The sequence below is a fragment of the Haliotis rufescens genome, unplaced genomic scaffold (genome assembly GCF_023055435.1).
Source record: "Haliotis rufescens isolate VD_foot unplaced genomic scaffold, xgHalRufe1.0.p SCAF_2, whole genome shotgun sequence".
Classification (NCBI taxonomy): Eukaryota; Metazoa; Mollusca; class Gastropoda; order Lepetellida; family Haliotidae; genus Haliotis; species Haliotis rufescens.
The window spans coordinates 53,593,844-53,611,380 of NW_025963890.1; the positions used below are offsets into that span (position 1 = coordinate 53,593,844).

The 17,537-nt window shown below is 41.8% G+C and overlaps 1 protein-coding gene and 1 long non-coding RNA gene across 3 annotated transcripts; one reads left to right on the forward strand and one right to left on the reverse strand.

The window, feature by feature from the left end:
• Positions 1–3,534: 3,534 nt before the first annotated feature.
• On the reverse strand, positions 3,535–7,010 carry LOC124140611 (growth arrest and DNA damage-inducible protein GADD45 alpha-like). Of its 2 annotated transcripts, none has more exons than XM_046508261.2 (5): positions 6,308–7,010; positions 5,167–5,395; positions 4,639–4,746; positions 4,249–4,394; positions 3,535–4,033 (listed from the first exon to the last, which is right to left on the reverse strand). In XM_046508261.2, exons 1-4 carry the CDS (start codon positions 6,352–6,354, stop codon positions 4,287–4,289), a joined length of 492 nt encoding a protein of 163 aa, XP_046364217.1. In that variant the 5' UTR covers positions 6,355–7,010; the 3' UTR covers positions 3,535–4,033; positions 4,249–4,286. The 2 variants fall into 2 exon arrangements, with proteins under 2 accessions (XP_046364217.1, XP_046364227.1); XM_046508271.2 differs by lacking the exon at positions 6,308–7,010 and adding an exon at positions 5,571–5,994.
• Positions 5,940–15,289, forward strand: LOC125382100. Its single transcript, XR_007222313.1, has 2 exons — positions 5,940–6,078; positions 14,650–15,289. It is a non-coding gene; the product is annotated as an uncharacterized LOC125382100 (long non-coding RNA).
• The last annotated feature ends 2,248 nt before the right edge of the window (positions 15,290–17,537 follow it).

Consider the following 17,537-nt stretch of genomic DNA (forward strand, 5'->3'; position numbering starts at 1 on the left):
AAGTGATGCAGGTCTCAGACGTTTACCACTTCGGTGAAACCCACGAGCACGGGTATGGTGCTGACAAACCTAGAACATATTCGGGGCGAACCGGGATTCGAACCCACAATCATAGGTTTCTGGCGTGCCCAAGGCACGCAACTCTGCACAGCGAGTTGCGGCGCCTTAGACGACTGGGCCACCCGCGCCCTGAAACATGTGTCACTTGAGATGTGACCTGCCTCCTCAAATAGCTGACAGATATACTTCTGGTCCCAATTTGTTTTCATTTTAGTTCTGTAATTGAGGTCATAAATGAGTTTCTCATTTTTGTTGAGACCACCTTTTTGGCTAATATCAATACATTGTTGAACCTCATCTTAAATAATTAGTCAACAATCTCAACAACGATGACTGTAGTTGAAAACGTGATATCTGACTCCTCAGCCCAACTGGCATTACCATGACAGCAGTAAACACATGTACATGACATCACAATCAAGAGGAACAGATATACATACCGTAACTAAGGATACATGATCATTCTATCTACACTGTGTGAGATGGACAAACTGTCTGTTTACAAAGGGGCATAACTCTTGTGGCCCTTCTTCAAAATTAAGCTGATCACAAACTATACAAATATTTACACATATTCCATTATAACACAGTTCCATTCTTCACTATGATGAACACTTCACATGTATCTATCTCTATTAACACAAGAATAGTTCAGGCCATACTTATGTGGGTTTCCTCCTCCTTGTATGAGGAAGGTATTTGGACAACTTCCTCATCTCTGGCTGACGGATAACACACATTGTCTCAATGTGATCGTCATCTGGCCACAAAATAGACCCGGGTTCGATTGCTGCATGGGTACAATGTGTGAAGCCCCTTTCTAGTGTCCCCTGCAGTGATATTGATGGAATATTGCTAAATTTGGCGTAAAACCAAACTCACACTCTCTTCCACCCCACTGTCCATCCATAGCCAGGAATACGTTTGCTTGATCTTTTTCCAGTGTCTTTGCAGATTCCAAGTGACCACCAGTTTCAGCGCTGTGTACATTCTGCAAAATCTTTTCTACAAGACCTCCATATGAACAATCAACTTTCTATTCTCTGTCTTGTATGAGTGCACATACAGGAGTGGAGCTATAATTTCTGCCAAATGTTTCTTGGTATGATGCAAAACCCAAGAATCGAAGGACTTCATTTACTGTTGAAGGTGTTGGCCATTTACGAACAACTCTAGTTTTCTCCGGATCTGTTTCAACACCATTTTGAGATATAATGTGCCCCAGACATGAAACGCACATCTTCATTAGTCAACAATCTCAACAACGATGACTGTAGTTGAAAACGTGATATCTGACTCCTCAGCCCAACTGGCATTACCATGACAGCAGTAAACACATGTACATGACATCACAATCAAGAGGAACAGATATACATACCGTAACTAAGGATACATGATCATTCTATCTACACTGTGTGAGATGGACAAACTGTCTGTTTACAAAGGGGCATAACTCTTGTGGCCCTTCTCGGCAGTTTACCACTTCGGTGAAACCTACGAACACTGGTATGGTGCTGACAAACCTAGACACATTATCGGGATTCGAACCACCGATCATAGGTTTCAGGCGTGCCCAAGGGAAGCAACTCTGCTCAGCGAATTGCGGCGCCTCAAACGACTGAGCCAGTCATGTCCCCGATTTGAAATGACGTCTTGATATTAATATCTTTATATGAAGTCATTCCGTCAGTAAATTGGTTTGCCGGAGCGAAAACAGGATTGACAGTGAATGAATATGTGTATAGCCTTCACGTTAATAAGCCATCTGTAGCAAAATCATTTGTTGTGACAATAAGCCAAATTTATGAATGAATACAATGATGTAAGGACTTAAAGAGAACCATGAAACATGATATGAAACAGACAAGTATTCTTCAGCTGTTATGTCCCCGCTACCAAATTCAACCAAATGTTTCGGCCACATGTTACTGGTTACAAGTGCATAGTGGGCGATGACTCTGAGTACTTTTATTGAATCTATTACATGAGTTCGTCCATGGTGAAATTGCAGATATTGACACGTGACACATGTCAATTGACGACCACGTTGTGAAATAAACAACAGATGTTGCATGTTATGAATGAAGTTTTCATCGATCTACTTCTGTCTCCAGTTGATAGATATTAATGGTGTTGTTTTGAAATGATTCCGAAGACAAGAGTTTAGTTAATCTAAGTACGTGTTGCTCTGGCTCAATGCTGCAAAGGCCTTGGGTCTGGTACTTATTCGGTGGGTTTGTCACGGCGCGTAATTTAAATATCAAATCGACGCAGTGTATGTGTGTACGGGAGTGTGCGTATGTATGCGTGTGCGTACGTCCCTGTGTGTCTCTGTGTGGGTGTGAGTGCGTGTATGTTTGTGTGTCCATCCAGAAAATCAAGGGATTGATATTATGAGCAATAATCTCCATCGTCGGTGTGCGGGGACATCATCTGTTCCGTCAGGTAGCCATGCTTGCCGCAAAAGGCGACTAACGGGATCGGTTGGTCAGGCTCGCTGACTTGGTTGATGCATGTCATCGATCCCAATTGCGTTGATCGATGCTCATGATGTCAATCGCTGGATTGTCTGGTCCAGACTCGATTATTTAGACGGCCGTTATATAGCTGGAATATTGCTGAGTGCGGCGTTAAACAACCAACCAACCAACCAACCAACCCAACCAACCAAATCCGTTAGGTAGCCTTACAACCAGCAGATGTCGAACCCGGAATTGTGGGGAGTGGGTACGTGTGGGACATGTCACGTGTTTCAGACATCGCCGCTGTATTCATTTGAGGAATTGTACCACTCAAAAGAAGTTTAAGAAAAACCGAATCTTAGAGTTAAAGTCATGGGATGACTAACCAGACTAAATATGACTATTTTGGTCCACAGCAAATGTTAATAAGTGACTGAGTGAGTGAGTTGGGTTTAACGCCACTTTTAACAGTATTCCAGTTATATCACGGCGTGTCAGCTTAATGTGGGAGGAAATCCCGAAGCAGGTCTCAGACGTTTACCACTTCGGTGAAACCCACGAGCAGCCCTTAAAACATAATCGGGGCGAGCCGGAATTCGAACCCACAATCACAGGTTACTGGCTTGCCCAAGGGACGCAACTCTGCACAGCGAATCGCGGCGCCTAAGACGAGTGGGCCATTATTTCATTTATCTAATGAAAATTTCTTTGTTGTTGTTACGCTGTACTCAGCAATATTCCAGCTATATGACGGCGGTCTGTAAATAATCGAGTCTGGACCAGGCAATCCAGTAATTGATATCATGAGCATCAATGCACGCAATTGGGATACGATGACATGCATCAACCATCGACCACCCGCTCCCGTTAGCCACCTCATACGATAAGCATAGTCGCCTTTTACAGCAAGCAAGGGTTTCGGAAGACCAATTCTGACCCGGATCTTCACAGTTCAATTAACAGAGCAGGGAATCCATCCAGTTATTAACAGACAGTATGAGACCAACACTGGTTCTAAAATCATATTATTTATTCATCACAAGGAACATAACTATCAAAAACAAATAAAGATTGTATGTACAAGAAATAAAACAGAACATAAACACGAATATAGATGACAACAAACTAAAATGATGAATGTAACAAGAGCGTGTCCATTATTCTTGTCAATTTTCTCCACCTCTTCTGTTAGGAGTTGCGAATACAGGCATTCACAGTCATACAGTGTGTAGGATGACGTTTGCAACTGGTCAGCCAGTCTTGGGTATTAATCTGGTCCCCTGAATCAAGGTTTAACTGCACCAAGTCGACACCACCAACTGTGTTGGTCAGCATTACAGAGTCACTTCGCAGACCACTCTGTGGCTACTTCATCCCTGTTGGTGAAATCTGATTGGATGATCAACTCTGAACTTGCATCTGGTTGGCTAGTGCACCTCGGTCGCCATGACGACTTGGCCAGCGATGACCAATGGGTGAGTGATTACCTCTTTGACCAGGTTTGGGATTACCTTGAAAAGGATAAACAGATGGTCAAAATAATGTCATCAAAATTATATATCATGTACATCATTTTTTTTTTTAAATAAATTAATTTAATAAACATTGAAAGCCTTATTTTAAACATAAATCACATGTAGATTTTTTAGGTGTATAAACGATTGATACTGCACTCTGATCAAACAGATGCGTGCAATTGACACCACTTGTCAACCAATCAACGCACCTGGTGTGTATGTGAAGCACAGCTGGGTGATGTATATTTCAAACAGGTAACTCGATGACAGGTTTTGGGTAGACATCGTTATTGATGACGTCAGCGATATAGTTTGTCAACAAATCGTCCTCTCGAGTGGTTGCACCTTTGGCAAACTGAAAACAAGAGGGCAAAAGTCAGTAACATGTAATAGTAAAATATTCAATGTCAATATCAGGTCAAAATACCAGTGACAAAATCAACAACGTTACAAGAAAATAATTTTTTTTTATCTTACATAATAGTCATAGAAGATAAATATCGGGAAAACGGTCAGTGAAGACATTTCTTTGCCATAAATCTTTTTTTTATTTTACCACACAAAAAATGCTTGAGAACATAAGTATGATTGATGCTTACCTCAACCAGGAGACAGCTGACATCGGTTGATTGACATCTGATAACGCCACTATTGTTATTTTCATCTTCTTTTGATAAGGTCTTAGCAAGTTTTTCTTCGCTGTCAACCTGCAAAACCAAGATGAGATATTTGTAAGAACATTGTTTTCCAATAGTTTCAAATAAAGAAAATGCAAAACATTTGGACAAAGAATCATAATTATTGCCATATTTGCAAATAAATTGTAAATATTAACTGTTACATGTACAGTATATCTACTACTGAGGTCACAACAGGATTGAGGAAGTCGTGATAGTGACTTTCAAGGAAAGGGTCAACAGTTGACGTCACAAGTAGTCTGAGTGAGTAAGCATCCTTGTTACAAGGAAAGCCATGCTTACAGAATTGGAACAAACGTAGAAACCGAAATTAATCATCAACATTCCTCTATTTCTTGAATCATGCTTTAAATAATTTATTTCATTTTAATAAGTACACATTACACATGCAATTACATATAACGAGTTCTAATAAAGTTTCATATTTACCTTAACAAGCTGGATCTCGTTCTCCCAGCAAAACGCCTCGATGAGGGTGTGTTGGATGTCCAGCGTGACGTCATGCTGTCCACTCGCCTCGGGCAGCACGCACAGCATCACGTTGTCAGGGTTACTGCGGAGGAGCTTGGCACACTCCATAACGCCACTTGTTACTCGGTTGGTCCTATGAGCCTGGACCAAAGCTTTGCACAATGCGTCTCCAATGTCAACAAGTTTCCTGCAAAATAACAACGCTGGGTTAACACAGTGGCGTGAGACGGCAGTTACGAAATTCGGTTAGTCACGATTCGTCTAAGGTGTATTCCAAAGCATGAGTCATAGATCACCACAATCTACAACACAGCAGACCTAAGGTTGCAGCAAAATTCCCCTCAAGTGATGAAATAAAATACCTAGGTTTCATTTGATTCCACGTTTGGCTTATTGAGCTGGCGACAACCTACTGACAGCGTGGAAAAAACTCCATCAGCAAATCTCGCTGACGTCACGCAATGTCACGCGCTCTTTCAGTCAGCTGGTTTAGCCAGGTACAGCCGCCTTAGCCTCGATATTGTTTCTCGAAGACAGTTGACAAGCGAGAATTAACACAAAAATGCAAATGATAAGGTGGACGCTATGTTACAAGTGTGCACGAGCATTGAGAAGAGTTTTCACCAGTTGTCGCAGGGCTTCGTGATACTTGCCACGGTAAGCTGCTTGTTGAGTGAGGAAACACCCAGTTTACAAATATCGGTAGAACATTGTCAACGTGTATTCCTCCGAGTCGCCTCAGTGCAGCAGACTTAGACAAATATTGTCAGCACCACCCTTCCCAAATTCAATCGGATTGGGGATGTGCCATGGGCGTTTCCACAACAATGCCACCGCCAAAGCCCCAAGTTCGAACAAACAGCATGCCAGGTCAGTATCAAAAGTGCATATCAACAATCACGTGCACAAGATGCCACACATTTCATGTCAGAATTATTGAAATATCTACATTTATTCATATAATAAGATATTAAGCCTTAATTCGACTTTCTGCAGGCGCAGTATGTCAACAGCTGGTCCCACGCACATACTGCAATCAGCATGACAAATCAAATCAATATTTCAACAAATATTAAATGCTTTAGGAATAAATACTTACTTATCAGACGTGCAGGTGTCCATATCTCTAAATACCGTCCAAGTCATTATTCAAAGGTAAATCCGAACAAAGAAATTCAAACAAAGAACACGATTTCTCGCAACGACGATCCTTCCTGTAGCGAAGTAAACGCTCAACTGACGATTCACTCCCTGGCTGGTAGGTTATAACGTGTTGGAGCGAGTTCAGACAGCTCGTCGCTGATTGGCTGAAATGTGTATATTCTGTTATAGTCGGTCATGCACTCAGGCTAGTGCGTTTGTTTCCTTGTGTTCTTTGATATACCTCGTGCAAATCCTTTGTGCACTCCATATCATACGGCATCTCGGTACTTTATAATAATATGGACAATAATATATATGCTGTCCACTAAAACATTATATTTACAAATCGAAAATCTTCCTTTAGTAAATTATATATAGGTCATTCAAAAGGGGAATTCCGTTTGAATAGTGTGATTCAATGATTATACTTGGCTTCAAAAATAAATACAGGTCCTATGCTCCGCTTCAACTGGAAGTTTCGGTGTTTAAGAATACTTCACACGTGCGCTGGGGAATAACAGATTGGCTATATGTAGGCAATTCAAATCGCATTTTGTGTTCGCTGGTATGAGCTGTGGTGGATGTTATTAATATATAACGGCCAAGCAGAAAGTCATACCTATAAATATAACGTGTAGACTAGTAATTCCCAAACGGTTGTTTACTGTTAAAACGAAGAAATAGAATTCCCAGCGGAGAATTTTTAGCTGCCTTGTTTTTGTATTTACCGTAGTTACGTATTATATTTACGTATCGTGTGCTGTCTTCTTTATGAAATATCTGGATTGATAACATTGCTGTAAATGTAAATACCAAACCCAGGTGCAATTCCGACTTGACTTTTTATATGTACAGTCCAGAGCTCCAGATAAGCTTTTGGGGTTGTGGGTATTTTACCCATGCATTTTAAAATCATTGGGTATCAGTAATTCTATCTGCGTATTCAAATTTCTGTTACCCACTTGTTTTTACACATGTGGGTATTTAAGTTGAATATTTAAAAACACTATTCATCTAGTCCCTGCAAACTGGTGTCGTGTGGGTTCGAGAGCTTTATAGGACTCAAAAATACCACGATACTTCCACAAGAAAGTGTGATGGCAAATGATCATGATGTAACTGTCATCGTGGAGTTTGGCAAGCTTGACGGAATGCCCGTTTATAATTTCAAAATAAGTTGCTGATTTGCTAAACGAATACGCAGGGCTACTTCACAATATTTTGATGATACGCACAAGTTTTATTTTTGTAGCGTATCTGTAATGTTCGTTGCGTATTTGATACGCTTGGATTATATTTTACTGTGTAATCCTGCATTTCTGATGCGTATTTCACGCAGATACGCAGCTTATCTGGAGCTCTGTGTACAATTTTAGCATGCATTTCTATATCTGAAATATAAGGGTTATTCAATACTGTATTATACAACAAGAGCTGTGGTAGTATTTAACAAGTGTGGTACAGAGACTTTGCTCATAGCACAATACCGCAGTACTGATTGGTATATCGATCTCTTAGTGGGCATTTGTAAGAGCAATTATATATAGTAGTTGTTCTACACAAACGTAACGGAAAATATAACTCTCCATCCATAATCGTCATAAGTAATGGACCGCATCCGTGATCTAGTGGATAGTGCGCCTGTCCGAGTGGAAGGTCGGTGGTTCGATCCCCTGGCTCTTCATACAAAACTATGTTAAAATTTTGTACTTCTTGTCACCCTGCCTGGCGCTCGACAGTAAGGGATTAAAACAAGGCTCGGAGTCAGTATAGTGTATGCGTGGGGGTTCCATGTGTCTCAGTGAGTTAGCACGATTTAAACGGCATTAGTCCGCACTAGTACAACAGTCACAGCGTGATGCACATAACAGCAATAATCTCACCTCGCCTCATCGGTATAATGCATGGTTTTCAAACAAGAGACACGAGTATAAGGGGAGGCAACTCTTGACTTGCACTATCTGTGGAGGAAGAAACGAAACGAGGATTTTTGAGGATCTTAAAATAGTAATATGTTTACGGGGACCCTCGCTGGAGGAAGAAGGAAGTGTTGCTCTCCACGGAACTTGATATTCTCGAAAAGTGGACTCTCGGGTATAAGGAAGTTGAACCTGTGGGTAAATGGGAGTTTGTCATTATTAAAGCAATATCAACATTTTCGGTGATGACTAATATCGAGCTCAAAAAAGACATTAAAAACAATATTTTTTCCGTTATTGTCCAATCCCATTAAAATCAGATCTTAGTTCTCGCTACCGCTAAAAAAAGCTTTGTTATTATCAACTCTCACACAGGTGTGACGAAGCACAATTGCAAATTAAAAATGAATTCAAAATTTTCACCCCTACCCAACAAACTCTTGTTAAAAATGGAAACATCAGCCTCCGATTTGCCGTATATGTGTGAGCTCCAGTGTCAAGATTATTAATAAAAACATCTTGCGACGTGTTACATTGTCATAGTAACGTTGTTAACAGGTTCTGCTACAATGTGTGAAGCCCATTTCTGGTGACCCCGCGTTGACATTGCTGGAATATTGCGTAAAACCACTACTGTTGGAACGCACGGCTAACTGTGCGCAGTTACAGATAGCCAGAACCCAGTCAACACATGCCGAACTGATAACTGGGGTTGGCGTAGAGGGCAGGGGAACAGGCTGCGCCGGGCAGTGCCTGGTACACAGTGTTACAGTATCCTCGTGGTCACAGTGTACGATAACTGTCAACGAAGGTTTCTGCACACCCTCCTACACTACGGGGACACTGGTGGCCCAGTCTAAGGCTTCTCAATACACCATACAGAGAGATGCGTCCCTTAAAATTAGGGTGCCAGAAACCTATGATCGTGGGTTCGAATCCAAGCTTCGCCTTGATAATATTTTTAGGTTTGTCAGCGCCATTCCTTTCTTGTTGGTATTACCGAAGTGGTATACGACTACGACCTGCAATACTCCGGGCTTTGTTCCATTTCTGGCCTAATTTTCTGTACCTCTGAAAATCCTCAGAAATTCTATTCCCCGTCCCATTCGCCATAGCGATCATGTTGTATACTGCATATATTTGTTTTGGGTTGTTGTTTTTTGTTTAACGACGCACTCTGCAATAACCAATAAATAAGACGCCGGTCTGTAAATATTCGTGTCTGGACCAGACAATCAAGTGATTGACAACATGAGCACTGATCTACGCAATTGGGAGACGATGACATGCAATCAGCCAAGTCAGCGAGCCTGACCACCCGATCCCGTTAGTCGCCTTTTACGACAAGCATAGTCGCCTATTACGGCAAGCATGGGTTGCTGAAGACCTATTTTATCCCGGATCTTCACGGGTCTTGAGTGAGTGAGTGAGTATGGTTTTACGCCGCTTTTAGCAATATTCCAGCAATATCACGGCGGGGGACACCAGAAATGGGCTTCACACATTGTACCCATGTCGGGAATCGAACCTGTGTCTTCGGCGTGACGAGCGAACGCTTTAACCACTAGGCTACCCGACCGCCCCCACGGGTCTTAAGTAATTGGAACAGCGGTATGTTTATAAGCTAGCGCCGGTCACCGTATCCCCTAAGGAGCATGCGTTCCTCGTTTAGTATAGTTTAGTATACCCGACCACCCGATCCATTCGGTTACATACGACAAGCTTAGGATACTGGGGACCAATAACCGCACACAGAATTACCACGGGTTTCTGTATATGTATAAAAGTAAACTTTGCTCTTGTATCACCGTGTGTTTCATGAGACTAAAGAAACTGTATCTGACAAGCAATGGGTAAGGGGAACGATGTCTTTCCCGGAATTAACGAGGTCGCAGAAACGTCATGCTACTCTTTGTAAACTTTCGTTAAACATTGTTTTAAGGAAACGCGTTTTGTTCATCGAAACGACATGTACTGCAATAATGGTTTAAATTCTTCAAATTGAGTTCCGAAACAATGTCATGGGTTCACGTAGCAGGTGTTGACCGGGTATATGCACCTGACGCGACGGGTTTTCCTGTTGACGATTTGCTTGGGGCACACTCAGTAAGATATAAATATAGTCGATATAATTTTTTTACAGCAGATGGAATAGCAGGTAAAAAGAAACTTTAAAAGCTGCATCGACGAAGTTCACAGCAAATGTTTATTCTCCATCACCTAAGAGAATTCAGGATAATGCTTGATTTTCAAATACGAGTACGAGGGGAGGTAGCTCTTAACTTGCAATGTATTTAAGGGAAGGCACCAATCGAGGATTTCTAGAGATCGTAAAGTAGCCATTAGTTTACGAGTACCCGTCACTAATATGCGTAGTTGATATAAAATTTGAACGACAGATTTTCCTCAGAACTTCAAATTTGACGACAGGGGGTCGGGTGAGCAGTCACAGTGTTAACGTGAAGACCCGGTTGGATTAGCAAGGGCACAGTGTTAGAAATACAGTGTTAGTCTCCCATGTTATGGCTGGAATATTGCCGAAAGTGAAGAAAAACATCTCACTCACTCACTCACTCATCTCCGTCATAAAGCCAAAGCGCGTGGCGTTGTCGCATGCCACAGATCATTCGTCCAATCTCGTCACCACTCGCTCATTTCCGCCATCTTGTCACGACGCATCACCCCCACAATGTCGCAAATATATCTGCGGTTTCCCAACTTGCCTTGCAGCGTGAAGTACTAAGAACCTTAATACGTAAAAATACTCTGTCTGAGTGTAGCGACATAGACACAGATGGTAGTGCTGCTTGGGATGAGATTTAAACTTCGTCACGTTCGTTTTCCATGATCACGATCGCGTCTTGTCTAAAGGCGTTCAGTAACATATATTAATTGTGATATTATTTTATTTATACACGGCCTTTTATATATGTACGTCCTTAATTACAGAGCGTACACGATCTTATTGAAATGACATGCAATCATACGGATGTGCCAATAGGAGATATGTGTTACTGTATATATTTTAATTCTCTTTTATTTTTCCGCCACGGATGAACAAAAGATTTGTAAGATGATTTTGTTCATATAGTTAGTATACTGGTGTGTGTGTGTGTGTGAGAGAGAGAGAGAGAGAGAGAGAGAGAGGGAGAGAGAGAGGGTGGCCGACAGACAAAGGAGAGTCAGTACGAACATACAGACACATAGAGAGACAGACATTTTCACACCTAGAGAAATATGTAGAGACAGACACACATAGAGAGACAGACACACATAGAGAAATATGTAGAGACAGACACACATAGAGAGACAGACACACATAGAGAAATATGTAGAGACAGACACAGACAGAGAGACAGACACACATAGAGAAATATGTAGAGACAGACACACATAGAGAGACAAACACACATAGAGAAATATGTAGAGACAGACACACATAGAGAGACAGACACACATAGAGAAATATGTAGAGACAGACACACATAGAGAAATATAGAGAGAGAGAGACACACATAGAGAGATATGTAGAGACAGACACACATAGAGAGACAGACACACATAGAGAAATATGTAGAGACAGACACACATAGAGACAGACACACATAGAGAAATATGTAGAGACAGACACACATAGAGAGACAGACACACATAGAGAAATATGTAGAGACAGACACAGAAAGAGAGACAGAGAGTGAGTGAGTATGGTTTTACGCCGTTTTTAGCAATATTCCAGCAATATCACGGCGGGGGACACCAGAAATGGGCTCCAGACATTGTACCCATATCGGGAATCGAACCCGGGTCTTCGGCGTGACGTGCGAACGCTCTAACCACTTGGCTACCAGACCGCCCCAGAGAGACAGACATAGATAAAGACAAAGAGGCAAACAGATACAGACACGCAGAGACAGACACGCAGACGGACACAGATAATGCATGTTACATAAGTTGTATTTCTTTCGTCTGTTATGGAATAAAGGTCCTTTAAAAAATTGTATCGATTAAGTTCCCCGAAAACGTTACCCTCCATCACCTGAGCGTCTCAGCGTTATCAGAATAAGGCGAGGCCTTAGTAGTTTTTTCTCAGTCAAGTTGACAGCGCAATAGCCCGACACGAAAAAAACGACGTCTCTTATTAAACATACACTTGACTGATATCCATCTACATACACGTGACAACAGCATCAGAAGCAGCGTGACCAAAAACTAGCATCTCAAGTGGCCCCTGGTGTAGATGATGAGATCACTTGAACAAACTCAGAACTGTCGGCATTTGTACCAAAATAGATATAAAGTATAGAATACTTCTTATATGGTTAAATTACATCTTCACGTAACCAAACCTTCACGTGTTGAGAGCAATGAAAGGAATCGATCACTTGTTAGCTTAGTGTAGCTACACATTATTTGATAGGATTTATACTGGTGAAGGTCATGGCACGTACACAGAAGCTTGTCCGACACGTGGGTCTGCGACATACACGCAGATGTTCCTGACCTTGCAGACCAATTTGTAGTCCTGCTTAGAGACTGTTTAGTATTTCAAGATCGGTTCATACTGGCAACGCAGCACGCCCATAAATCGGTCGTTCGGTTTGGAGCCGGTGTACTCGGTTGCTATTGTTCGGTGTTCATCGAGACATGAACAGAACTACAACTGTCTGTTTTCCTGTTTTGGCAACGAAGGTAAAATCCGGACCATTCGGTGCATTAGTTATACCGGGTGATACCATTATGTAATTATACTTTGTTTTGTATTCGTGTTATTCGCTTTCCGATGTATTACGAAATCTTGTGTTAGTTGACTGGCAACGTGGGTTAAACATAATTATGTCATAACGGTGTATTTTGAATGACGGCGTTATGCCGAAATTGAACGTAGTCGAACTCAAACTCAGAGAAAGGCATTCTTCTCTGAACTCAAAGCATACCAAGTGTGGTCGATCATAGTTATAGCATACATAAGCACGAGGGTAGATTACAAGGTTCAGAAAACATTTCTTTCGGCTCCCCTGAATCCTTTGCACTTTGGTGCGTGCAGAAAGGAATTTCGTGCGTGCTGATGATGAGGTGCATGTATATCCCCCTGCGCTGGTGCACAGACACTTGGCATTGGCATTGAAGGGGACTTAGGTAAGGAGCGGTCATTCTATAATCGGTTCAAGAGAGCCTGGTAGTGGGATTGCTGGGCGTGGCCCAATTATATATGTGGTCATGTGATACCTTGTCATATCATATGTTTGATGTGGTCACGTGATACCTTGTCAAATCATATGGTTGATGTGGTCACGTGATACCTTGTCAAACCATATATTTGATGTGGTCACGTGATTCCTTGTCAAATTTAGGTTGAAGTGCATTCGTCACATGTGCTTGAGTGAAACGTGCATAGGTTTTATTCCAGTAAGTGCGAGAAAGAATATGGTCTTACGTCGATTTTAGCGTTATTCAAGGCTTCGCACACTGAACCTGTTGAAACAAGACTATTTCTTTAGGATGATTGTTATTATAGTTATGAGATAGTGCGTGAGCTCAGTGCTAGGCTATGGATGAGTCTATTTCACAGTCCCCGAACCATGCTGTTTGTCCTCCCACCCAGCCCTTTCTGTAATGCAAAATCACTACATTAAGCAAGTCTAGACTTTCCTCAATGGGGCTCGACCGCCTCCGTGGTCTTGTGGTAGAGCGTCCGCCCGGAGAGCGGAAGGTCCAGGGTTCGATCCCGGGCCGCGTCATACAAAAAGACGTTAAAAGATTGTACTTGTTGTTACCCTGTCTGGCGCTCGGCATTAAGGGGCTAAAACAAGGACTGGTCGGCTCGGAGTCAGTATACTGTGTCTGAGTGGGGTATTCATGTTAAACTGCGGCATGGTATCTCAGTGAGCTAGCACTATAAATCGGCATCAGTCCGGACTAGTACAAGCAGCCACACACACACATACACATGCATGCACGTCGCTATATAAGTGCAATAATCTTGGACGCGACGTTAAACCCAATTTCACCTCACCTCACCTCAATGGGGCTCCATAAATGATTTTATTTGTTTCTATCAAAATTATACATTTTCAGAGGGTTATAAATAGTCTAGGTTTTGCATGTGTCTAAAGTATGACGTTCTCGAGAGCATTAAAACTACCTTTTGACGCAAAACCTTGTGTATTAGTGTAGGATGTTTTCGATACCGCATCTAATTAGTTACAGCTCATCGTGCACGGTTGTAATAACTCAGATTTAGAAGGCTACACTCTTTTTCTTTGTGAAATGTAGTTGTGGACTTGGGTTTATTCCTGCTTTACTCCTGTTTATTTCCTACATTAATGTGTGAGGAAGGTCCTGGAGCCTTTGGTTTCTTGGTGTTTGTTTGTTTGTTCAGAGACCGTATACAGACCATATCGGTATGATGTCTCTGGTTTGTTGTTTAATGCTGCACAAGCAATATTCCAGCTATACGATATGTAAAGAATCGAGTGTGGACCTGACAATCCAGTGATTGATATTATGAGCAACGATCAACGCCATCGGGGTTGGAGGACACGCTATCAATCAAGTCACCGCATCTGACTTCCCGATCCATTTGGTCGCCCCTTAAGACCACCATGGGTTGCTGGGAACCTTTTCTAACCCGGAATCCCCACGGGGTCCCACTCTGGTTATATAAAAATGCACGAGTAGGGTGCGAACAGACCAATGACTATAATCCGGGCAATTCCGGGATTCCAGCGGATCCTGACTCAACTAAAGATATGCAACTCTGCATGGACAGCGAACAAGGCATCAATCCGTGAACATTCTTGTAAAATGTCATACAGTCAATTTATTTGGCTATTATATTTTTAGGATCTCATCACATGAATTACCTTTATTTCAAAATATTATATTATTTTCTTTATGATTGTATTCAGCCAATACAAAGTGTGATTAATTTGAATTAGCTAGTTTACAGATTTGAAGCTTCTAAATTAACTATCAGTACGTAATTGTCTTCTCAAATACATCGGGATGGAAATCACCAATTGCATTTTCGGCTTTTTTTCTTTAGCGAAAGGGTCATAAAAAGGAAGCACTCGCACTTCCAAGACTTGAACTCAATGTCCTAGAAGGGTATGTGAATTGGAAACTGTTACATGAACCAAAACACAGCATGGCGATAGAGAAATGGAAAATGTACCGATTGACCCCGAAGTTCACCCACGCGACGTAATCAGTACCATGACCATAGATGCGTTCACTTTTCACGCTCCCGTGGCTTAAAAATGACATCATCGGGATATTTTTTTGCCAATCTGCCGACAGCTGTGTAATTAATGAGTTTCTTGGAACGTTTCCCCACATTGTACTCAATGACCCCCAATCTAGGCTATATTTATAGATCGCCCCATTGATCTGGAAATGGGATAGAGCTGAATGGTTTGGAAAACACTAGGTGAGCTTCATTTAGCTGACGTAGATGTGTAGGTTTGCCGGATTAAGAAGTACTTAACAATAACCATTTAGTGTCAACAGTTTATAGTTTGGATCACAGAAGGTTTTTATCAGCTTGACATCAAACTCGGCTTGTTTTTCAGCTTATTCGATTGTTTTCAATGTATAACTTTTACTTCTTCAACGTAAGACCTTTATAAATGTACTACCGAGTAGCCACAGTGTATTTACAAGCAGCCCCTTATAAAGAATTGCAATTACTTTTCCAATCGAAAATCAATATTTGAGGACTATTTGAATCATTACGCGTAAAAAATCGAAACATTAATAGTTTCATTAAAACCTCTTCTCTAATGGTTAGCGCTCAGCAATATTCCAGTTATACGGTAGTCTGTAAATAATCGAGTCTGGACCAAACAATCAAGTGATGGACATGAGCATCGATCTAGGCAATTAGGATACGATGACATACAATCAACTAAGGCACCGAGACTGACCACTAGTGAGTGAGTGAGTATGGTTTTACGCCGCTTTTAGCAATATTCCAGCAATATCACGGCGGAGGACACGAGAAATGGGCTTCACACACTGTACCCATATCGGGAATCGAACCCGGGTCTTCGGCGTGACGCGCGAACGCTTTAAAAACTAGGCTACCCGACCGCCCCGACTGACCACTAGTATCACGTGGTTGGCTCTTACAAAGACCCGGGTACACCCCTGTATGCAGGTGTGGTGTCTCACATACAGCCCTCAGTATCGATACACGTGGAGTAATAACCATCCTACTCACTCACTCACACATTCAAGGTTTTCTATCCCCGCGACAACGTGGGACACAGTTATTGTGTAAACAGTCTGACCTATTTGCCAGAAGCAGTGTTCACGTTAGCTCAGGTTACAGCTCACGGGAGGGAATGTCGCTACGCTATTAAGTTGTTTGTGTACATACAGTTCCTGGAAGAGACAATCTGTGAGGATTATGTTGACCACATGGACTTGTTATTGGACCCCAGATTCACTGCAAAACAATGTAATATGATCGTGCTCATTAACTCAAATCCAACAATGCACGCCTAACGGCGGCTTTTGACTTTTCCAAAAGTCAATAAACACTTCCATTTTATCTGGGGAAACGATTGCCTGAAAAACAATACGGGTTTTTTTCATCATAACCATCAAGGTAAATATTGGTTTTAGTGATTAAAATGTTTTTTCAGTGGATAACATTATTGATAAGTGGTTGTAATGACGGTTAGTTCCAAAAAGAATGTGTTCTTCCTCCTTAATTTGGTTTCAATCAGATTGATTTTGTGTCTATAAATGGACACCTTTGCTCTCGCCAGTCGTGTCATTATCCCTCGGGATTACGTCCGCCTCCACGGTGCAGACATCCACACCTCACTACCTCAAGTCAGATTCCCACACGTGCATGACATATGTGGAAAGCCCATCAAACAGAAATGAAAGCAGCTAAATATTGACAGATATTTCCACAATGGTGGATTGAATATAATCAATAAAAACATTTTTCAAATTCAGTCCATCAGATGCCGTAGAAAATAACGATGGCAGATAGACGCTTTTAAGCCCCATCACCCCGCGTTAATCGTCCGCTGGGGCCCGCCCACTAGCCCTATCTTTACACCACCTTGTTTTTCCCCACCCTAATCTGGTAATACTTCCACGTTTATTTCCTCCCCCACATTAAACCGCGATGACCTTGTTATTGACAACGCATCTGTCTGCTCTCTCCCAGCCTTGCTCCAAGGCTATACTGAAAGCTAAGTCGATGGATGTGTTGTAATTCTATCCATATAATAGGCAAGTCTAGATAAG